This window comes from Rhodamnia argentea, chromosome 1, assembly GCF_020921035.1.
Source record: "Rhodamnia argentea isolate NSW1041297 chromosome 1, ASM2092103v1, whole genome shotgun sequence".
Lineage (NCBI taxonomy): Eukaryota > Viridiplantae > Streptophyta > Magnoliopsida > Myrtales > Myrtaceae > Rhodamnia > Rhodamnia argentea.
Window position 1 is genome coordinate 7,404,270 of NC_063150.1, and position 23,934 is coordinate 7,428,203.

The window sequence follows — 23,934 nt, forward strand, 5'->3', positions numbered from 1 at the left end:
ATAAAAGTTGGAGAAGACAAATTTTTTTTTTTAGATATAATTGTCACAAATACTAAAGTTGAAGATTTTTTGCGGTATTGGACTTGAAATAATGATGACGATTCAAGCCCTTTTTTTTGATCGAGATAGATTTTTATTTGAAATAATGTTATTTCAGGCTTTTATTTGAAAAAAAATAAAGAAACATTATGGCTTTATTTGAAATTTTCTCAAATAAGAACCAAATGGTCTTTTTATCTTAATTTTTCAGTTTCTCTCTCTCTTACGTCGGTGGCGCAGGAGCACCTGTTCCCCTGCGCACGGGCACTCCACGTCAGCGTCCTGACAGCTATACAGACAATGGCAAAACCGTGAATAAAGCGACGACCAGGGGCTCCCTGGCGTCACTTAATTATAATAAAACTCTCGCTGCTCGGACGATGAAGAAGATCCAACAAAAAAACGAAGCGACGACTACTCGAAGAAACACTCGCACACCCCTCGAAAAAATAAAAGAAAAAGAAAGAAAGAAATTCACAGCCAGCAAAGCAAGCGCTTCTATAGAGAGAGAAACCTGCATTCTCTAGAGAGAGAGAGAGAGAGGAGAGAGAGGGGGGCCTCGTTCCGGCGGGTTCTAGAGAGAGAAAGAGAGAGAGAGTGTCGAAGGAGAGAGAAGCATTTGCTCGTCGTGCAGAGACCGTTAATGGCGGAGGAGGAGAGGAAGGAGAAGGAGAAGGGGAAGGAGGAGGAGGAGGGGGAGCCGTCGGAGGGCGAGGAGAGCGTGAAGCTGTTCGTCGGCCAAGTCCCGAAGAGCATGAACGAGGCCGAGCTCCTCGCCATGTTCCAGGAGGTGGCGCTCGTGGACGAGGTCAACGTCATCAAGGACAAGGCCACGCGGGCCTCCCGCGGTTGGTTAACCGCATTCCCGAGCTTAACTTCGTTTCCCCATTTTTCTTTTCGTCCCTCCTCCCTTTTGGATCTCTCAAGTGGCGCGATTCGCGCGATTCGTTCGGTGTGCGTTCAGATTTGGAAAGTCTTAGTGCGTTCGGTGGTGTTTCGAGCCCTAATTCGTGCCGTTTCTTTTCTCTTTTCTTCTCCTTGGGTAAAGGTTGCTGCTTCGTGATATGTCCGTCGAGGCAGGAGGCCGACAAGGCAATCGATGCGTGCCACAACAAGCGAACGTTACCTGGGGTTAGTGTCGGTTTTGCTTTGATCTGTTTATTTATGGAGTAGTTGTGTTCCACATTGTTGCATTGACCGCGAAATGATGATCCCCAACCTAGTTAGGAATGTGATGGTTCTGGTACGGAAGTGACCCGTTTTGTTTCCTAAGATCATCTTTATAGCGGGTAATCAGTTCATTTGGTTTCTGCATGCTTTCCTATGGCATGTGTGCTAATTGTCTTCTGGAAGACTTTCTGCAACAAGCTGCTTTCCGTTCTGGGAAGAGCCATTGACTATTTGTGCATTTTTTTTTGTTCTTTTTTTTTTTTTTTATAACTATTTACTGTGTGGTGACTTTGGGTTCGCGCATGGGATACTGATGCAATCACCGCATTGCATCGGTTTTCCAGACCTATAAACTTTAAGATTGGCTTCGGCAGAAAGTGCATACTGCATGAGGGGAGGAAAGTTGATGCATGGAAGTCTTCTCTTCACTGGAGGAAATCAATTTCATTCAAATTAACTCCCAGCGTTAACCGATTAATTAGTTCAAGCATGAATGGTATTTAAGTAGTTTTTTGCTTTATCCATTTGACTGGTAATTAGTAACTAGCAACTATATGCTGTCATATAAAGAAAATGCCACCATGACAAATTGGGAGAAAAAAACCTTCAGCAGCTTAACAACCACGACAAAAAAAATTTAAGCACGTTCGTTGCTGAGTATATTCATATCAATTGGTGCCTTGCCTCACTGATTGGTTGTGACTTAGCATTAACATTTCTATAGCACTTGGACATCACTTTTGGTGTATGCTAACGATGGTGACATGTTTTCAAATTCTGTGGGAGTCATTCACTTCTATATGAGTTATTTGCCAGATTCCTCTTCTTCTTGTAATTTCTTCATTCCTTATTCCCCTTTTCCTTAGTCAGATTTAACCTTGGAATCTTGTTGTTCTTGCTCTACATTCTGATTGGTAACGTTCTTATGGGTTTGAGTGGTTGGATCATAATATTTCCTTTGGATTGATTGATGTTTTGATGTCTTGTCTTATTATCTGATGCATGCAGAATCAAACCGTTAAATCATCACAGAATCAAACCTTTAAATCATCAAATTTGTTCTTTCTTGTTCTATTTTATCACTGTCACGAGCTTCTACCGTGCATTATTTATCCTTTTTATATTCTGCTGAATTAATGGAAAAAGATTGAAGTATGGTCAGTGGCTGACTCAGGAATTTGGAAGGAGGGGGCAAGTGAGTTTACTTAACACCTAGTTAAAAAATCTAATATTCATTGCCCCACTTTTTATGTCTAAAAATAGGGTAATTCAGTTTTAGTCCAATGACTTACGTGAATTATACAATCAAACCTTTAATTCTTAATATGTGCAATCAAGTCTCATAACTCTGGTCCAGTGTTGAATGGAGTCCTCCTGTTACTGGAGATGAGAAATTTTAATATGATTAGCAATGTGATGTTTTCCATTGTTTTTCATGGCTTGTTCCTTTTATCTATTTGTTTTCCCTATAAAAAATTCAAAGCATTCCAAAGTTTTGAAATTGACAAGTTGAAAAAAAGAAAGGGAGGGAGGGAGGGAGGGGGGGGAGGAGGAGGTTGGTGGGGGAGCGAATAAACATTTAGTTCAAAAGTAGCATCAACCATGTTTAATAAGGCACGGTATTGTTTTAGAATATTAAAAATCTTGTGCATGTATTGCACTTTGAGAGTGGAGATATTTATATATTATATGCTATTATTGGGGTGAAGGTTGGCGTTCAAAATGCCAATTCCTGTGACAAATACATTTGGAGACGAGTTGGACATTGGAACAATACCCATGAAGGACAGACATCTGAGTCTTAAGTAGCATAGGATGCTTTTTACCCTTGGACTTCTGATTTTGATATCCTTATGCAATGGCATTGTAGCTTGTTATGTATTAGTTCCTAGGGATGTTATCTTAACTCTGACTGGAAAAGTTATCTTGGAATGCAGGCATCTAGTCCACTGCAAGTGAAGTATGCAGATGGAGAGTTGGAAAGGCTAGGTAAATGCATATGCAATTCTTATGTCCTGTTCTTCTTTTATGCTCAGACAATTTAGTGAATTGCTTCCAGAGTTCTTGGACAGTATAATTCGTCTCACAATGTACAATGACAGCCTGATTGAAGTTATTGCATCAAATTCATACTAAAATGCTTTGAATGATCAGTTTTTGACTGCAATTCTGAACCAGAACACAAACTCTTTGTTGGCATGCTTCCGAAGAATGTCTCTGAAGATGAAGTAGCTGCTGTATTTTCAAAATATGGAACTATTAAGGACTTGCATATATTAAGAGGTTCTCAAAAAACCAGTAAAGGTACTTCTTTTTTCTATATGTTATATTGGACTGTAATCGGGCATAATTGGTGTCTATTGCTCTCCCACTCTTTAAATTGTTATTTCGCTAATCTATGTTTGTTGTTGAAAATTCACTGGCCTGCTTTTCGCACCGGCCAGCAGGTTGCGCTTTTATAAAATATGAGACGAAGGAACAAGCACTTGCCGCCCTAGATGCCCTGAATGGAAAGCATAAAATGGAGGTTTGTCTTTGCTTTCAGCATGTGATATAAAGTTGGATTCCTATCTACTTATAACATGTCTTGTCATATTGGTGCCATGTACTCTGCTGCTCAGTGTTGCTGGAAGTAATGGAATAGAATCTCCAGACTTGATCCACATTGATGAAAGTGATGCTTTGAGTCATTGACTAGCCCAAGAGAATTGGATTGTCGCGTCACTTTACGAATGAATGCTAGCTGGACTAATCTCACTCTCATGGGAATGCTATGTGATATGTCATACATTCTCTGTGGGGTTCTTTTTGCTTATTTCGGCAGAAGCTGACTTCTGGCGCAAGCAATATGTTTAGCGTATCCCTATTTTGGTTGAGCAATAAATTAAATCCAATCCATTTTAGAATAGTGTACTTGGGTAGGACTCTGGCCAAAAACATTGTGATACATAGGAATTGATAGGAAATAAAATCAGACTAATATGTTTAACAGCCAAAGAGAACCGCCTTCTACATTACTTTCATTCAAGCCTAGAAGCTGAAGATTTTTCTTCATTATCTTCTTTTTCTGGTATCTTTAACTTTAGTAGGTCTTTGCTGTAGAGTACCATTACTTGAGGTTGCACTCTGCAAATTGAAGACTCGTATGCCCAACAATATCTGTCTTCCTTCTTATCCATGGATGATCTGTGCTAAATGTGCGTCAGAATGGGGTGTTAATAAATGAGCTGTTGACATCTCTTTCTTGCTTTTCTAGGGTTCAAGTGTTCCTCTTGTTGTCAAATGGGCAGATACTGAAAAGGAAAGGCAAGCTCGAAGAGCTCAGAAAGCTCAATTTCAAAATGCTGCTAATATGCAAAATACTGATTCACAACATCCATCATTGTTTGGGGCCCTGCCTATGAGTTACATGCCTCCATATAACGGATATGGCTATCAGGTTGGGTTTGGAACATCTTTTTCTCCCATTGCATATTTTGCTAACAATGTTGTGTGCAGGCTCTGTTTTAACACCTTTTGTGTGGTCATTTCTCTGTTCCTACTAAAATATTGTTTGCCATGCTTAGATACCATCATGAGTAGTCTAAGCATTTTTTTCTCCTTGCAATTTCTAAACATCTCCATCAAAACTCATTGTTTTTCGGTGCCTTGTTGAAAGCCAGTAATTTGTAGAGATTTTATCTTGGCCATTATCGAATCTATGAACAGACATCTATTCACCCTTGCCACTGTCATATCGTGCCATGAGTCCAACTCCTATTTGGATTGATATCTTAGGCGCATTTAGTTTTCTCTCCACTCTGATAACAAAGCCTATTAGGAATGCGTGTTTTTTCTGCCTACTTTTCCCAAAAACTTTATGATCCAGTGGGTGATGATTGTGATCGTGATCTCATTCTCATAGGCTCCTGGAACTTATGGGCTCATGCAATACCAATTGCCACCGGTGCAGAATCAATTCCATAACATGATTCCTCCTGCAAACCGGGGAAACACTTTGCGTGCAGTTTCACCTGAAGTACCTGTGAGAAATTATGCATTGCCTCCTGCAAGTTATATGAGTTCTCCGTATCATGCAGTGCCTGGTGTTCAGTATCCGCTCGCATATCCGGGAGGAATGATGAGTCACCGACCTTTAAGTGGTTCTGCAAGTGCCGCTTCTCCTGTGTCTGTGGACGGTGACTCTGCATCATCTTCAGTTGTCAGCCCTAGTGGTGGGCCTCAAGTTGAAGGTTCTCACCCAAATTTGTTACCTTTCTGCTTCTGCTTGCTATTTCTAATGGTATTGTGCAGGCAATTTGATTTTTCTTCACCTCTTTCGGTATGTAGGACCAGCTGGTGCTAATTTGTTCATTTATCACATACCACAAGAATTCGGCGATCAACAGCTTGCCAATGCTTTTAAGTCATTTGGTAGGGTTTTGAGTGCTAAAGTATATGTTGATAAAGCAACCGGCGTTAGCAAATGTTTTGGTAAGTCTGCGCCAGAATATCTCTGATTTTGATTCTTTATCAAGGGTTTGCAAATTTGATCTTGCTATTTTATTTTCAGGTTTTGTTAGTTATGACACGCCTGAAGCTGCCCAATCTGCCATTAGTACAATGAATGGACGTCAATTAGGTGGTAAGAAATTGAAAGTTCAGCTCAAAAGAGACAATAGACAAAGTAAACCTTATTGACTTTAAGGTGAGTCATTCAAGGAAGCTGAATTTATCTCCTTTATGTGCACGCGCTTCAACCTAGATAACATGGGGTTCTCTGCAGTACAGATTTGTGGGATGGATTGGAATAATCTTCATCCCATATGGTTCTCCAGCCTACTTGTAATTGTCTGGCGGGATTAGACTACAAACTTGTAATTTATGGTGCATATCCTGTGCCAACATGATTTGTAACCTTTGTATCATGGAAGCTCATTTAGACATTAATGATTGATTTGTTGATTTATCCCTTGACTTTTAGTTGTATAGTTCAATGAAACGTTTGTCACCATTGACTTTCTGTGCAACTATCCGATGACCTTTCCTTTTTGGTCCCTTGCAACTTTTGCTGTGTTCTTTGTCACTGCTTCATTTTCTGCTTTTCATGTGGATAATATACTCTAAGCAGTTACGTTGCATCTGGAGTATATTGCACAACAAATTATCTCCTGGCATTTGACGATGCTTGCAAATCCATCTCCAATGTCCTGTGAACTTACTCTCTTTTGGGCAATATTTAGTATGGTACGGAGTTACACGATGTGCTTGCCCATCTTCAAGTTTGAAGGAAGAGCGCCTACTAGTTTTTCAGGTATGCTCTTCTCAGTGAAGTGGTCATTTTTTACTCGACTAATTTGGCAATTGCTTAACAGCGCGGTAAATGACTAAACGCCACTTCCAGTTAAGATTAGAACTTCATCCGGAACCTGTTTCTTTGGGTAAATTCTTGCCCCTTTTTTATTAACTTTTGCTCAGTGATGAAGGATGTTTTCGAGGAAATCTGATTGTTTAAACAGTTGTTTCATATTGACATACTAATCTTTTTATTAGTGCTAGTGCATTGATTTCAGCTGTTGGACGTGCATATGCCATACCCAGGACAAGCTGTATGGTTTCTTATTCAGGTACGTTGGTTATCTTTTAGTAGGATGATCATTCTTCCCTGTGTGCTTATTTATTTTAATCGTATATCAACCTGCAGGACTGTTGCTGGGATGCTCAAGGGAATGGAAATCTGATCTTAGGTTTTGATTGTTCCATTTACTGATTCTGCTTCATCTGGTAAAACTATGTTTCGAGAAAGAGAGGATTTGATGAGAATAGTCATGTACACTAGTTCCCCTGACGTGATCACATAGACAGTGAGTGGACTTTTCATCCTTTATTAGTCTGCTAAGTTCCTTGCGTAGTCACAAATATGGGAACCTTGTCAGCCTCATTCAGTTTCTGTTTTTGTAAATTTCAAGTTCCATATTGTTGAGAGGGTGCTGTTTACTGCTTTAGAATTCTAGATGAACAAAGGTTGAAGTTAAGTTGGATTTCTTTTTTTTTTTTTTTAATGGGGGAATTTGACCTCTTTTAGCAGGCATTTAGCAGAGAATTTCTGAAAATTTGGATGGAATCGACTCTTTTCCACACTGGGAGCTACAGATGTTTGATTTCGGCATTTCTAGTCATGGCTCTCCATGTCCTATTGAAGTGGCAACCGTTGAATCATTTGTTATGTGTGATTATCACTTTTCCGTTCTGGGACTTACTAATGTATGCTTTTCTATTTCCAATTCTTGATTGGCATGCATGCAGTTCGTATGCAAAACCCAAGCTACAAGATCAGCCTGTTGTACATCATAAAATCCCGGAACATAGGCCAATGAACCTGAAGTCATGAGCCCATCATGTAATTGAGGTCTATGACTTGAAGGTGAAGTTTAAAGTCTGTCTTATATCGATTTTCTTTCTCCGGTCATTTTGCTTAGAATATTTGGTTTTGATTTGCTGTGCTATCAGCTATCTGTCATGTTATGAGGATTTCTTCTTTGCGGTCTGTGTACTTGCTTAGCCTGGTTGGTCTTCAGTTGACCTTAGTTTAGTAAAGCTTTGGGTATTTCTCTTTTCCTTAATAGCTTGAGATGCGTATTCGTGATACGTTCATGCTGGGAGGCCTTCCCTTATTTGCATCAACAACGGCAATCATGGCTAAACATCAACAAGAATGAAGTACAATGGAAAGGAAACTTGTCTGAAGATGATGCAGAAGGTAATGAAGCTTTGATTTTTTTTTGTTTTTGGGGTCTGTCTGAAGCATCGGTTTGGCCGACACGGGAGGTTTGTTGTATTCATTGGACACCTCGACGACAAGATTGTTCTCATGGCGTGTCCAACCTCCCTGGACATGCAAGAGATATCAATCTGGTTCTGGGGGAGTTGGAGCACCGTCGCACGTCGTGTCTTTCTTGTCTGAGATTTCATGCAAGAGGACGTGAAAGCGTGATGAAATCAGCACGAGTAGGTCCAAGCCGCAGTGCATCGTCACAGCTCGAAGGACCCCATCATGTTTGTTGAAATGAGACGTCATCTTTCCACGCAAAGACAGGTGTCGGCGTCTTAGGTTGTTTTGATAGTCCTAAGCACAAGCCATTAACGTTCATCCACGAATTGGAAGACTTAAATCCATGTATTGGTGGGATGGCTGCCTAAATGGTTGGTTCAAGAAAGTCGTTTGGGTGTCTTGTATGTTATATGATTTGAAGATGTCTGTCTTTTTTTCCGTGTTAAGCACTATTAGTACCCGTAGCCCGTTACGCTTAGTGGTTAACAAACGGGACTTTGGTACGGACCATGTGGACAGTACTATTTTATTTTTTCCATTATGTCGCTGGTATAAATATTTTCATCATTCCTTTCCCATGTTTGATCGGGTACGAGTCCAATCTGCCCTTGAACCCCACATCTATTTTAAAAAAACGATATCATCTTTGACGACCCGATTCGTTCCGTCGCCGGCACCAGTGAGGACTGGCTGTGAGATTATTACTAATCCGATCGGCAAGCAAAACATGAAATGACAAATGAAATCGGGCTTACACATGGAGACGTTGGGCTTCTCTTCTAGAAGGGAAAAAGAACGATCTCATGAATGAACGGACAGGATGTGCCTAGCAAATGGAAAACTCTGCCTGGCATGCTTTTAGATAGAGACGTGGTAGATCATGGCACGTTCCCGGCAATTAAGAGGCGAAAAAGCAATCTAATCCCAATCCAAAGGTGGGGCCTAACCCTAATTTCCGTGCACGTTTATGGCACCTGCAGATCAGTATCTTGATCCAGAAACCACAACTTATCAGCTCCCACAGTTTCACTTCAGCCAAAGCATAACCCAATTTTATGTTATTTTTCCTTCGTTCGCTTCTCTCCCCAAGAAAATTTGGATCTTATCTTACTCACCGAGAGAAAAAAGGCGGATACCCAGCACTTTCAATTCGGTGAAAGTTAACATCTCCACTTTGCCTTTATGTTCGTATGGTCTCCGCCCCATCTTTCTAAGGGAGGATTAGATAAGCTTGATCTTACTTTACCGTTCAAAAATCACCAAATCGAAATCAGATGTAGCTTGCGTCGTTTTGAATGTAAAGCAAAGTCAAATCAAAATACCCAACAATCAGTAGCTCTCCATAAAAAGGAGGTGTTCCAGCTGCAACCTTTAATACGGCTACCTTATTACGACTTTACTCCAGTTACTAACCTTGCTTTAGATATCTCTCTCCTTGCGGTTAAGGTAACGACTTTGGACATGGCCAACCCTTATAGTGCGACAACCAGTGTGCACAAGGCCCGTAAGCGAATTCACCGCGGTATGACGGGTCGGCGATTACTAACGATTTCGGCTTCATGCGGGTGAGTTACCGCCCGTAACCTAAACCGAAGACGGGTTTTTGGAGTGAGCCGTCCCTCGAGGGACCTCAGCCATTTGTCTCCGTAATGTCCTTACGGAAGTTGAATAGATGGATTGCATTTTTCCCATTAGGTAGTATACATAAACTGATGCAGCAGCCTACGGGTGCAAAATTGGTTAACAAGGGAAAATTAGAGAAAATAAAAGAAGGGAAAATCAGAGTCAATAAGTCAATGGGAGTGGGTCTACCACTAGACAAAAAAAAAAGGGCGAAGGAAACGACAGAAATATTTAAAGGGTGAGAAGGGGTGGTAGGCTCCGGAGGTGGGATGTTTTTGGAATCCTTGATTAACAAAAATGGAGGGTCGATAATGAAAACTTTTCGACTTTTGAGTGACAGATGTTGGAAAAAGGAGGAAAAAGTGGGGGCCAAAAAGAAAAAAAGAAAGAAGGACATCCTAATCTCGATCGATAATTTTGCCTTTCTTCTCTTTCTAGAAGAACTTTAGTTTCTCATGCATCGAAATCCTTTCCGCCAGTTGGATTTCATCTAGAAGGGTGTGGGCTCAACCTCGTCCGTAACCCTCTCTTTCTGTCCCTCCGACATCTGATTCTCCTCGTCATGCATTACCTGGGAAGATTATGAATGGAGGAATTGTCCTGTAACCCCTCAAGTCGGTTATTGCCGAGCGTTTGATCTGGATGCGACGGATTTCACGTTCGTATTACGGCTGGAATGGTTAGCGTCTCGCTCCGATTTACGTCGGTTAACAATTCTTGTTACAAGACTCCTTTGTTTTCGTGGAAATTCAGTAACTTACAAATGGTTCACGGGCATCACCAAACGGAGAAAAATATTTCTTGAAATTGGTGATTTTTCGCGGAAAAAAATGTTTTGGAGTCTAGAACATGTGATTTACTCTTTGCATTTGATGGCAGCCGGCCACGTAAGACAGATCGTGGAACAAGAAACAAAGACAGCCCCACGTTTTGTACGCACACAAAATCCCAGGTTGACGCTATAAATACGAACTTCCATGCGGCAAAGACCAGACTTTCCCTTCCAAAAGTAAAAACCAAGTCAAGAGAAACTTGTCCACGAGACCACTTTGGAAAGAGAGAAAGAAGATAGGGTGGGTCGTGATTCGGGGAAAAAACAAAAGAAAGAAAGGCGCACGACATAAATGGAGAGGAAGGACACGGTCATCGACGTCTCGCCTTTCTCGCTCATCGAAGCCACCGGCGATTCAGAGGCCGACTCCGATCTGGCCGTGACTCGCAACGATCCTGGCCTCACTAGTAGCGCGGCATACGACGGCGGCGGCGACTGCGAGGATGCGGAATCTTGCAGCAGCGAGTGGTCTTCTTACGAGCTCTGTAATAACCACGATGTTTGGGATTTAGATGGCGGGGACACCGTAGCAGGTGGCGGCGCGGACGAGAGCGATCCGTGGCGGTGGACGGGCGAAACAGGGTACAATGAACACGTCGAGCAGCGGCGGCGGTGGCTTGAAGGCGAGGGACCGTCTGTTTCGGAGGAAGTCAATAGCTTCGACAACGACGAGGAGATCAACAAGAAGCCTAGCGGAATTGTGTCGAGCGAAGTGCATCTGAGTGAGACGGAGAAGAGTAGGTTGTTTTGGGAGGCTTGCCTAGCATCATAACTTCGATCTACCCAAAAAATATTTGTAATCTTTAAATGAGGATTGTCTTCTGGTATTTCATATAGGAATTACAGTAAATTCCCTTTATTTTTAATCACGACAACCTTAGCTACATACAACAGCTGCAATTAGCAACAACTGAGGAATCACTTCATGGCACGCTTAACCCTTATTGATCCATACAGATTGCTTCCTTGAACATGAGGACTTAGTTTATCTTACCACAGACCTTCCTGATCTCCCCGGAGTTCCCGGTGAGGACACCGATCCCCCCCATCCTCTTGATCGATGCCCTAAAGCCTCTCAAGAACTTGTCCCCGATGAGCATTTCCCGTACGATCCCGGCTGAGGTGGGGTTCGTGAGCAGCGCGGCGTCGGATTCGAAGAGGCCCCTGTGCTGGTTGAGGACGACGAAGTAATTTTTGTCGAACCTGAGAGGGGTGATTGGGTCCATCGGCACGACGGTGGTGTTGTCGGTTAGGGTTTTGCACTGGGTCTTCAGGAGGGCAGCGTAGGTGGAGTTCAAGGACGGGTCTTGGTCGCCCTTTCCGGTGAAGTTGTAGAGCCTATTGCTGAAGAGGTTGCAGTGCCCTATTCCTATTGTATGTGCACCTTTAAACACCACTCAGAAAGTGTCATCCTTAGTTCAGAACAAAAAAGGAAAAAAAAAAAGGGAACATGCATATATGCTTGATATGTACACGGTGAGCCCGTATTCGGTGCAATTTAAGTTGTCGGGATAGGTTATCGACTTTCTAACATAGTAGCAAAGTTAATTCATGAGCTCAAACATGAGATTTTCTTTCTTTTCTTGTTATCTTAAAGGCCGACTTTCACGTTCGATCCGGAATTTTTTAAGAACAATGCTTTTCGTGAGAGCTAGCAAGGAAATTATGTTACCTGACAAAAGGACGAGGTCGCGCACGCTTAGGCCTTTACTGGCGAAACTTCGTTGGAGGGTGGTGAAGTTGAAGTGAGGGGATGGGATGTTGGTCAAGGCCTCGGAGGCTAGAGACACCGTGCCGTCTCTTCTTCCGGTCAGCACGTTCCACATTGGCTTTTCGAACTGCGAAAAATATGAAAGGCAAAAAATTAAAAAAGAAGAAGCCAATTTCATCTATTTTATCATGAGGCAAAGTCTAATGAGTTTGGTGTTGAGATATTTGTGATATTAAATTACATGCTTAAGTGGGTTCTCTCGTGATTAAGAAAAATGTAACTTTTCGACGTGGAGATGCGTTCGTTCCAATGCCGATGGATTTATGCTCGACGGACATGCACGGCATTGTCGCACAGGTGCATGTATGTTGAGGACAACGATTAGGATGCTCTCAGTTTAGTCCATAGCTCGACCATATGTCTATTTACTTTAGAAAACCAAAATGCTCCACTTGTTTGGAACATCAAACTCAAAATCACAAGTCCCCAATATGTCCATCTCTCATCTCTCTCTTGTCTCTTGGCTCCGCGCCGTGATCTCTCCCTCACCATTTTTATTGCTTGCTACTTGACTCTGCCGTCGCTGGAGATGGTTCACTTAGGAGTTGACTGGTGGAGATGAACTAGATCCCTGACTGAATGGTAAAAGCAATCCTTATATCGATCGATCTGCATATGTTCGTGGATGTTCATTATGGATTTCACGTGTGCCCATATGCCTGGCATTGTTAATTCCTATATATCCTGCCAGATTCGTCCTCGAACCCGCACATGAATTCTATAATACCCACGTCTCATGCTAATGAGAAAAGAAGAATCAGTCTTTGCTCGTTCCTTCACAAGTTTTTGCCCTTCCATCGCTCCATTGGTCGTGCTAAAACATGACAGCGACACACTGAATGTCTCCTTATTCAAATCTCTCCTATTGTGTATATTTAACTTACTTGGAATGAAACGGAGTCCCTTGCAGCCAGAGCCAGAATGTCTGCGCAAGACACGACGCTCGGGCACTTCTTCTCGAGCTCCGCTTTAATATCGTCAATTACATTGAACCCCGCCAATGATAGGTTAGGGATCGCATCCTTCTCCGCCGTGTTATTCTTCGTCGAGTTCAGCAAGACCGAGCCCTCACATCCCTGGAAATTGAATGAAACGATGAGATTGCCATTATTCGTTTTCCTTACTTGGATCATTCTTGTAGATCTTCAGGAAGACCGATCTTTGGTTAAATAGCGATAAGTAGCATCCAGTCGTGACCTTATGAGTGCTATTACATTTGGGTTGAGCTGAAAGAGGTAGTGCCGACGATTTTTCGGAAGAATCCTATTTGGCTCATCTCTAGTAAGGGGTGGTGTTTTGAATTTAATGCATGTTGGCCTCATTTCATTGTTTTGTAAGAAAGATTTCACCAATAATGCAGCTCAATTTACTAGCAACTGTGCCTTCTTAGTAGTCACACATGGATCCCAATGTCAACTTCACATATTCTTCATTTTATGAATTAAGACTATCTAGTGTTTGTTCTTGCATGATCTGCGATATACGCGATTTGACTTGATCGGTGTAGCAGAACATTCAGTCCTCGACGATTACTGACCGAGGTAGTGTAGCAGCATGAACCGAGCTTGCTCTCATTGAGCAGTCAAATAGAGTATCTATGGCATCACACGGATTAAGAGTGATTGGGAATTAGGCTTACCCTAACGAAGCAGTCATGGAAATGCATCCTCAAGAGCTTCGCCGGCAATGAGGCGTTCCTCGCGACGTGCCTCTGCGTCACGTTCCTCACGATCTCCTCTGCAAGAGGGCAGCTTTTTCTGTAGAAGTTCTTCCGCAGGCTCCCACCATGACAGCCTCCTAACAACACAAGGAACCCTAAAACACACCCTAAGATCAACGGGTGCCGATCGCTTATCATCGCCATCGTTGTTGCTTCCTCTCTTCTTTTCCTCGCTCACTCGAAATGAAGAACCAAACCCTAATACGATGGAAGCCTAGCTCTGTGTGTCTTGCATGCAATGAAATATCCCGGGCAAGCTCTCCCTTTTATAGTGTTAATCTTGTCAACGTCTCGGGAAGCAACACGATAATATTACAAACTCATGACGATTGATTGCCCGACAATGGTGGGAGTTAATGCATGCAGAGATAAGCCAGCTAACCTAGAAAACGCTTCCTATTATTTCTTAATTCATTCCGATCCTCCACCATTATATTCGTCTAGAGTAAAATACAAGGGTAGAGGAATAGGTCCTTTGGAGTGAACATGTGATGCTGGGATACGAGGTACTTGTCTATTATTATTTTCCTTTGTTGCTTGGTCAGATCGACATCGAGAGATTCCTCTTCCAACGGAGTTAAGATGTAGCCTTCACCAGAGAGTCATAAGCAATCGCGCCCACGATGTGATCTTTTTGTATGCGCGTAACACATTAACAAAAGAAAAAATTGCATACCCTCATTTAGTCCTTGCAAGCCGTAAGAAGGTTGTATGAGAAAAGTACCAAAAAGGTCCTAAACTTATTGTATTTGTGTCAATTCAGTCTTAAATCTTTCAATTTTATCAATTGAGTCCTAAGCCCATTCATAATTTGCCAATTGAGTCTTTCTAGCTAATTCTGGCCCAAAATTGCTAACGTAAGCGCTGGAAATCTCACATGGCACGGCAAGCGGTCGGTGCTGACGTAAACAATTCTTACAATTTGAGATGTTCATTATCTTCTCTTCCAATTTTTTTTCCTTCCATTTTGGCCGGCAAGGGTTGTGGCCCTCACTTGATTTGGGGGAGGCCCTTGCCGGCCGAGAAGGCCTCGCCCGCGGTTAGTGAGGTTGGCATGGCCATGCCCGGGCCCACCGCGGCCTCGACGATGGTGAGCAAGGGCATGAAGGCCCTCACCCGGATCAAGCATCGCCGGCCAAAATGGAAGTAAAAAAAAAAAAAGAAATAAATAATTAAAAAAATTGACAAAAAATTTAATAAAATATAATTTTAGAGTTATCCGTGTCAATGCCGGTCGGCTGTGCCATGTAGGACGGTCGAAGTCCACGTCGGTGACTTTCCGTCAAAATTGATTGGATGGATTTATTGGCAAAATCTTTAAAATGTTTAGAACTAAATTTGCACAATTGAAATGTTTATTACTGAAATGGCACAAATGCAATACTTTTAGGATTTTTTGTTATATACTTTACCCTAGCATCAACCATAAAACAAGAAAATGTGTGGTCTCTACGTCTCTTTAGTGAGATACCTAGCGTAGTTTCGGAGTTAAACCTGCGGAGATAAAAAATTTGTGGGAGATGATTCTTGGGGTAGGAGGAACTGAAGAATGCAGTCCCGTATCTACGTTACTCGATCCGTTACTTGCTTCGTTGATGAAGTTAATTAAAGTGAACACGTCAAGGTCATCACGCACGAACCAGCCCGACTCAACTACCAACATCAATTTCCCAAGCCCAAAGGAAAAGACTACTAACTATAACTTAAATCACCATTCCAAGAGAATGAACGATTCATAACTTCAAGCAAGTCATACAGCTATTCTCAATTGCCCTTATAGTGTCATCGCTTCAGCAGGAAGCTGCTTCTTTTGAGGGGTGAGCAGCCAGGCTGGTTCAATAATCCAGGAAATCCAACCGAAACAGACTTACTCGACCGGTACGCATGGGACTGGTTAGGTTCCTGGATTAAAAAAAAAAAATGGAGAAATGGTCCCAAGCTTATACTATGAACTGTCGGGGTTATATTTGTTGGAGATGAGCTGCGAACGAGAGAAGTTTGGGAATCCCGTCAATACCTTAATAACTAGTTTAGAATTGATCACCTTTTACATCTTCCCCTCTTATTCAAGGACTCAAATGCAACACTCAATGAGAACGAAATGTCGGCCAAAACTCGACCAACTTGAGGAAGAGCTTGCCTGTGAGCCAAACTCTATATCGTTCCTCTCCTTCCATATATTTAGTAGATTTCTAAAATCACGTTTGTTAGGGATGAAAATTATTTTGTAGATGGTAAATTTGAATGGTCGATAGTGAGTTTGAAATACTGTCGATGGATATAAAATGATTGCCAACTTATTAGTTAGGTCAACTGCTAGTAACTTTTTGACCAAAAAAAGAAAAAAAAAACTGCTAGTAACTTATCAATAGAGAAATAATTTACCATCCTCGCACCCAATGGTAGCTTACCGATCGTTTTTGAATGTTACAAGGGAACCTCTTCATTAGCACTAAACCGATTGATTGACTCCTTATCGTATCGATGCATTCTCCTCAAATTAGCAATTGATACCTCATGTATCGTTCTATAAAATTGAGAATGAAATTGTCTTTACAGCTCAGCCCCAAGTACGGATTGAATTAGGATATAAATTCATATGCTAAGTATACGCAGTGTTTGGCAAAAACAAAGGGAACAACCTAAGTCTTAGGAATCCATTTGTTTCTACCTCTCCACATTGGGCACTAAATCGACCAAAATGTTTCAAGAGTCGATTGATCGTCTTCACCAGTAAAAACAACGAAGATTTAATTTCAATAAGTTAGTTTACTTTAAAAAAAGTTAGTAATTTACTATTACACTGACATTCGTAAGTCATTGACATCGTAAATTACATCAAAATACGTAATCGGCAGGTTACTAGTTTCGCGGTTTACTAATAGGATCAAGATTTTACCAATAGTGTTACATGTTTACTATAAAGTGGTCCACTGTTCCTTTTTTCCCTCTCTGGTTTAGGTGGAAAGCCTGGTAAATTGATCGGTAGGACAATTTCTTTGATTCAGAAGTTTCCATATACTCTACAATCCAACCTTGCTTCACCAGTGTCACCTTCAGACTTCTACCTCTCATTTCTTGGATAGATCTTGGGAAGCAACAAGATAGATTACAAACATATGATTATTAATTGACCGACACAAGGTTGCCCTGTTGTTTGTTAATTCATTCCAATCATCCACCATGTGATGCTGGGATCCGAGGAATTTGGTCCTTATTAGTGAGATTTCCCTTCCAAAGGAGTTGAGATGTAGCCTCCACCAGAGAGTCATGAGCAATCGCCCACGAAGCAATCTTTAGTATGCGCGTAACATATCGATACCAAAAGAGTATCGCATACACACATTTGTCCTGGAGCGCCGGAAGAAGGCGGTGGAATCAATCACGAAACAAGAAAATACGTGGTCTCTATGTCTCTTTGATGAGGTACATAGGACAGAAGATACCAGAAGTGTCAAAGTTTATGTACAACACTCACTTTAGCACCAAAAATTTTCACCAGTTCTCTTCAACGCCAAATCGGAGAAAAAACGGTCACTTAAGTGCTAACGGTGAGAGATTCCGGCCAAACTGATTACGTGGCATTTTTTTTATATTAATTTTTAATGTTACGAGGATTTTTTTTAAAAGGCAATCCATGTGGCATTTTTTTTAAAATTAAATTAAATTTAAAAATAAGCAAAAAATATTTTTTAAAATATTTTGATTTTTTAAGTTTATTTTTAAAATTTTTAAATTTTTTTTAACTTTTAACTTTTTTTCATTGCTGATTGGAATCCTCCGATAAGCCATGTAGGATTAGGTTATTAATAAATAAATGCGACGTAAGATTTTCGACAAAATTCATTGAAGTTGGCATTCAAATAATCGTTTTTCAAAAAAATTAACACTTAAGTGATAAAAAAAAAAAATTGGCATTAAAATGAGCGCTATACACAAATTTTGATACTTCTGATGTCCTTTTGCCGGTACCATAGTGTGGTTTCATATTGTTTCTTGAGGCAAAAATCGATTTAATATCGGAGTTAAACCTGTGGGGATCCAAAGTTCGTGGGAGATGATTCTTGGGGTTGGAGGAACTGAAGAATGCAGTCCCATATCTACGTTACTTGATCTGTTACTTGTTTCGTTGATGATGTTAATTAAAGTGAACACGTCAAGGTCATCACGCACGAACCTGCCCGACTCAACTACCAACATCATTTTCCCAAGCCCAAAGGAAAAGACTACTAACTATAACTCAAGTCACCATTCCTATCTCCAAAGAATTGACGACTCATAAAACTTCAAGCAAGTCATATAGCTATGTTCTTTTACAAGGGCTGAGCAACTGGCCGGTTCAATAATCCAGGGAATCGAACCGAATTCGACTTACTTGACCGGTTTGGCTGAGGACTGGTTAGGTTTCTGGGTTAAAGAATGGGGAAATGGTCCTGGGTTTATATTTCTAACTGTTGGGGTTATATTTGTTGGAGATGATTTATGAACTAGATAAGTCTTGGAAACCCATCAATACCTTAACCACTATGCTATAGATTGTTTACATGATACGTTTTACTGAAATCGTGGTTGTATTAGTCAAAATTAAGTTTGGTTGAAATCGGGAACCGGCTCCCACATGGTAGATTTCAAATTCTTGATCTGGAACCCACCTACCTTAGAATTGACCACCTCTACATCTTCCCAACCTTATCCAAGGACTCAAAGGCAACACTTAATGAAAGGAAATGACGGCCAAAACTCGACCAACTTGAGGAGGAATTTTCCCAGAACCACAATCTATATCGTTCCTCTCCTTCCATATGTTTTTATAGATTTCTAAAATCACATTTGTCAGGGATCGAAATCTATTATGTACATGATATACTTAAATGGCCTATAGTGAGTTCGAAATTTTCTTGATCAATATAAACTGATTGCCAATTTATTAGTTCGGTCAACTGCTGGTAACTTATCAATAGAGAAATAATTTTACCATTTATACTCCCAATGGTAGATTATCGATTCTGTTAATAACGTTACAAGTGAACCTCTTCATTAGTGACAACATAATCGATTGACTCATTGCCATATTGATACATCAACAATTGGTACCTCATGTGTCGTTTTATAAAATTGAGAATAAAATTGTCTTTCCATCTCAGCCCAAGTATGGATTGAATTAAGAGATAAATTCTTAGACCAAGTAAATACAGTTTTTGATAAAGACAAAGGGAACAATCTAAGTCTCAGGAATGCATTTGTTTCTGCCTCTTCACATTGGGCACCGAATGGACCAACATGCTCAAGAGTTGATTGATCATCTTCACTAGTAAAAACAGCCAAGATTTAGTTGGAAGTTAGTAACTTACTATTGCATCGAGGGTCGTGAGTCGTTGACATTGCAAATTACATCAAAATATGTAATCGGCGGGGTTACCAGTTGCATAGTTTACTAATGGGATCTATATTTTACTAATAGTCTTACATGGTCACTATGTAGTGGTCCCGCTGTTCCTTTTTTCCCTCTCTGGTTTAGTTGGAAAGCCTGGCAAATTGATCTGTAGGACAAATCCAAGCTAGCTTCACCAAAAATCACCTTCAGACTTCTACCTCTCATATCTTGGATAGATCTTTGGAAAGATAGATTACTTACCGACATAAGGTTGCTTGTTGTTAATTAATTCATTCCAATCCTCCACCATTGACCTCATTTTAGAGTAAAATAATGAATGCAGAGGATTTGTTCCTTTGGAGTGAACATGTGAAGCTGGGATTACGAGGGATTTGTTTCTTATTAGTTTGTTTTGGCTTTGGCCAGCTTAGTTTGTTTTGGCTTTGGTCAACTCTAATACTCTGAGATTTCCCTTCCAGAGGAATTAAGATGTAGCTTCCACGTGAGAGTAATAAGCAATCGTGCCTGCAAGGCGAGCTTTCATATAACACGTCAACTACCTCAAAAATCGAATAGACTCATGTAACCCTAGACCGGCGAAATGTCGCCGTAGAATCAAACATGAAAAAGCATCGATTTTCCGCCTCATCTCTCGAGACCTGATATAGTTAACACAAAGAGTTTTTTTTTTTTTTTTTGGTAACGTACTTAATACAAGAGTTAAACCCGCGGGGGTCCAAAATATGTGGGAGGTGATTCTTGGGGTAGGTGGAACTGAACAATGCAGTCCTTATTGCACGTTGCTTGATCTGCCACTTGCTTCTTTGAGCATGTTAATTAAAGTGAGCGCAAAACCTCCATCAGGTATCGCCTGATGATGGGCTCATCACCTTCCTCTAAGCTTTTGAGTGAAAATGAGGCTTCAGGCTCTGTTTTCTTTCTTTTGATCGACTCCGGGCTCCATTTATTTCGCGAATAACGTAACGAAAAATACTCTTCAAAAAGTTGTTTTCTAGGAAAATGATAATTTTTTTGTGAAAAGTGTTTTTCATCACTTGGTGTGAAAAATCGGATTTGATTTTTCTCCATGCACTACTTTCAATAATTTTTTTTATATATTTTTTTAAAAAATCAAAATTTTTAGTTATTTATCTTTATCTTTTTCCTTTTTTTATTTTCTCTTTTTATATTTTATTTTTCCTTTCTTTCTGACCGGGGGCGGGCGAGCTTGAGGCTCGGCTGGTCTTGGGGATCTCAAGCTCACTCGAGGCCTGTGAGGGTCGAGCTCGCCGAGTTGCGATGTGACCGATCGCCGGTTTACCGACTATCGCTGAGGTTTGCGGTTGGCAGAGGAAGAAGGAGGGAGGAGCTGTGGTGGACGAAGGAGGATGCAGGAGGAAGAAAGAGAAAAGAAAAGTATAAAATAAAATAAAATAAAATAAAAAATAAGAAAAAATAAGAAAAAATAAGAAAAGAAAAAAAGAAAAGATAAAAGAGAAGAGAAAAGAAAAAAAAGAAAAGAAGAATAAAAAAAATTCAATAAAAGGAAATGAAGGTAAAGGAATAGAGGGAGCAAAAATGAGGGAAAATATTTTCCTCTTTTCAAAAAGGGAAAAATATTTTCCTCTTCCTCACTTTTGAAGGAGTTATTTTCCATGGTGAAAAATATTTTCCTAGACTAACTTACTTTTTGTGAATCAAACGCCGAAAAATCCGAAGAACGTTTCAGTTGTTTTCCACGAAACAAATGGAGCACAATGTAACTCTAATCACAACCGTTCCTATCTCCATGAGATTGAACTACTTCCAACGCTTCAAGCAAGTTTGGTGTCTATTCTCAACTGCCAATATATAGTCATCACTTTAGCAGAAAGCCACTTCTTCTTTGGGGTGAGCGACCGGGCCTGTTCAATCCAAGGATCAAATCGAACTAGTGTTACTCGATCGATTGACATGAGAACTGGATAGGTTCCTATGTGAAGAATTGGGAAACGTACGTTCCCGATTTGATACTGTGAACTGTGGAAGTCATTTATGTTGGAGATGGGTTATGAGCCTAGGAAGTCCAGGAAACCCATCAATGTCTTAACCACTTTGCCACGGTATGTTTTCCTAAAATAACAGTTATATTATTAAAAGTTAGGCTCGAAATCTGGATCAACCTTGAAATCGATACGGTTCTCGGTGTTAAGAAGATGAAATCGATTATGACTGGATAGGTTTCGGTTTATGATTTGGAACCTACTTACCGTGAAACCGATCACTTCTACATCTTCCTATCTTATTCAAGGACTCAAAGGCAACGCCAAATGAGAAGGAAATTTCAGCCAAAACTCGACCCATTTGAGGAGGATCTTGCCCATTAACCACTCTATACCGTTCCTCTCCTCCCATATATTTTGTAGATTTCTAAAATCACGTTTGCTAGGGACGGAAATCTGTTCCGTTCATGATAAATTTGAATAATCGATAGTGATTTCGAAATATCGTTGATAAATATAAACTGCATGCCAACTTTTTAATTCGGTCAACTGCTAGTAAATTATCAATAGAATAACAATTTGACCATTCTCTAACCCAATACTAGATTTTCAATTATTTTAAAATGTTACAAGTGAACCTCTTCATTAGTTAGTACGTTCCTTGAGATATTCCTATTCCTCTTCATTAGTTAGTACGTTCCTCAATTATTTTCTAAGGAGTGGCAAAAGAAATTACTAGAAGATAACTTAGCGCAAAATAGTACGCAATGTTTGATTATCCGAGGTAGAGACGAATGAAAATCTATAGGTAACAGATGGAAGAGCCATTCTAAATTGAGGTCCAATGTTCGGAACCGTCGATGTTATCACTATAATGAGGTAGGTCACTACAGGAGAGATTGTTCTAAGTATAAGGGTAAAAGAGTTAAGGTGGAGTCTACGGGCGATGCCAATATTGTTACTACAGCAGATAATTATTCTAGTGATGCAGATGTTGTGTTAACAATCCCCACGAGTTCATCAAGTGATGATTGAGTGGTATACTACCTATCGGTGCACGGAGGGGGTAAGGTGCTTATGGGAAACGGTGCTGCTTGTGAAGTAATGGAGATCGGAATAGTTGAGATTAAGATGCACAATGGAGTGGTATGAATGTTGACAGATGTAAGGCATGTACTGGAATTGAGAAAGAACCTTATCTTGTTAAGTGTTCTTGACAGGTTCGGATATTGAATTTTTGCTGAAGGTGGAGTTTTGGAAGTCTCTCGAGGTGTGCTTATTATGATGTGAGGGAAGATAGACTCCAGGTTGTATCTCCTCCAGGGAAAGACAATGATTGGCTTGTTTGCTAGATTCTTTGATACTTTAGGTCGGGATAAAACACAGCTGTGACATATGAGACTTGGACATATAATTGAGAGGGTGATGACTGTTTTGAGTCGGAGGGGTGTACTGGGAGGTCATCAAATTGAGAGGTTGGACTTTTGTGATCACTGCGACACGGGTAGTCGGTGGAGAGTGAAATTAAGTATGACAATTCATCGGACCTTGAAGATTGTAGGTTACGTTCACTCGGACTTCTAGGGACCGTATCATGTTCTGTCCGGGAGAGGTGCCAGGTATGTATTGTATTTTATTAATGTATTTTAAGGAAAGTTTGGATTTGTCTTCTTAAGGACAAGAGCGAAGTGCTTGATCGGTTCAAGGCATGAAAGGCGATGATTGTAAAACAGATAGAAAGAGAGATCATGTGCTTGAGAACCGATAAAGGGTTAGACTTATGTTCTGATGAACTCGGTCAATTTTGCGCAGAGAAAGGCATAGTGAGACACCACATTGTTGCTGATACATCACAGCTAAACGGAGTTACAGAACCGATGAATAGAAATATGTTGGAGAGACCTCGCTCTTTACTCTCCAATACTAGATTAGATAAAGATTTCTGGGCTGAAGCAGTTAATATTGCTCATTAATTAGTGAATAGATCACCATCACCAAAAATTGCTTAGAAAACTCATGAGGAAATGTGGTCGGGTAAGCTTGCTGATTACACCGAATTACGAGTGTTTGGTTGCCTTGCTTATGCTCGTGTGATCGATGGCTTGCTGAAGCCGAGGACAAGAAAGTACATACTCTTAGGCTATGCACATGGGGTGAAGGGATACATGCTATGATGCATTAAGGAAAATTCACCCGATTTTATGTTCAGCAGAGATATTACCTTTGACGAATCTGCTTTGTTTCATAAGAGGAGTAATGGATCAATTGGGGAGAAAGATATGGTTGGTGTTCATAAATAGGTGGAGCTTCGGGTAGAGACTAGAGATGTTCAAAGTGCAGTAGATGTGACAGTGTCTGCAGAGTCGCTAGATTCTATAGCAGCTAACAATTGTTCCGAGATTTCAGGTTATAAAGCTTCGAGATGGTCAACGGAGGCGGATTAAATAGAACGACAATTGTATGTAGATATTCAAATAGATAATTTAGGTGCAGTAAAGACAGCGGGTATGGAGATGCAGAGAGATTGCTGGAATGTTACAAGTGATTGGAAAAGTTACATCGATAAAACATCAAGGCACTTTAACATGCAATTGAGAAATTCTATAATTACC

The 23,934-nt window shown here is 40.6% G+C and overlaps 3 protein-coding genes across 5 annotated transcripts; 2 read left to right on the forward strand and 1 right to left on the reverse strand.

Moving 5' to 3' along the window:
- Positions 1-438: 438 nt before the first annotated feature.
- LOC115756718 (RNA-binding protein BRN1) lies at positions 439-6,253 on the forward strand. Of its 3 annotated transcripts, none has more exons than XM_030696590.2 (9): positions 439-887; positions 1,088-1,170; positions 3,147-3,198; positions 3,364-3,513; positions 3,657-3,736; positions 4,466-4,648; positions 5,114-5,441; positions 5,539-5,682; positions 5,762-6,253. In XM_030696590.2, the coding sequence occupies exons 1-9, from the start codon at positions 683-685 to the stop codon at positions 5,887-5,889; spliced, it is 1,353 nt and encodes a 450-aa protein (XP_030552450.1). In that variant the 5' UTR covers positions 439-682; the 3' UTR covers positions 5,890-6,253. The 3 variants fall into 3 exon arrangements, with proteins under 3 accessions (XP_030552450.1, XP_048135637.1, XP_030552455.1); XM_048279680.1 differs by having other exon boundaries at positions 5,162-5,441; XM_030696595.2 differs by having other exon boundaries at positions 3,388-3,513.
- Positions 6,254-10,615: 4,362 nt separating this feature from the next.
- LOC115756717 lies at positions 10,616-11,251 on the forward strand. Its single transcript, XM_048280646.1, has 2 exons — positions 10,616-10,718; positions 10,767-11,251. The coding sequence occupies exon 2, from the start codon at positions 10,768-10,770 to the stop codon at positions 11,245-11,247; it is 480 nt and encodes a 159-aa protein (XP_048136603.1). The 5' UTR covers positions 10,616-10,718; position 10,767; the 3' UTR covers positions 11,248-11,251.
- A 198-nt stretch (positions 11,252-11,449) lies between these two features.
- On the reverse strand, positions 11,450-14,190 carry LOC115756715 (peroxidase 3-like). Its single transcript, XM_030696588.2, has 4 exons — positions 13,886-14,190; positions 13,131-13,322; positions 12,148-12,313; positions 11,450-11,859 (listed from the first exon to the last, which is right to left on the reverse strand). The coding sequence occupies exons 1-4, from the start codon at positions 14,108-14,110 to the stop codon at positions 11,456-11,458; spliced, it is 987 nt and encodes a 328-aa protein (XP_030552448.1). The 5' UTR covers positions 14,111-14,190; the 3' UTR covers positions 11,450-11,455.
- Between the last annotated feature and the right edge of the window lie 9,744 nt (positions 14,191-23,934).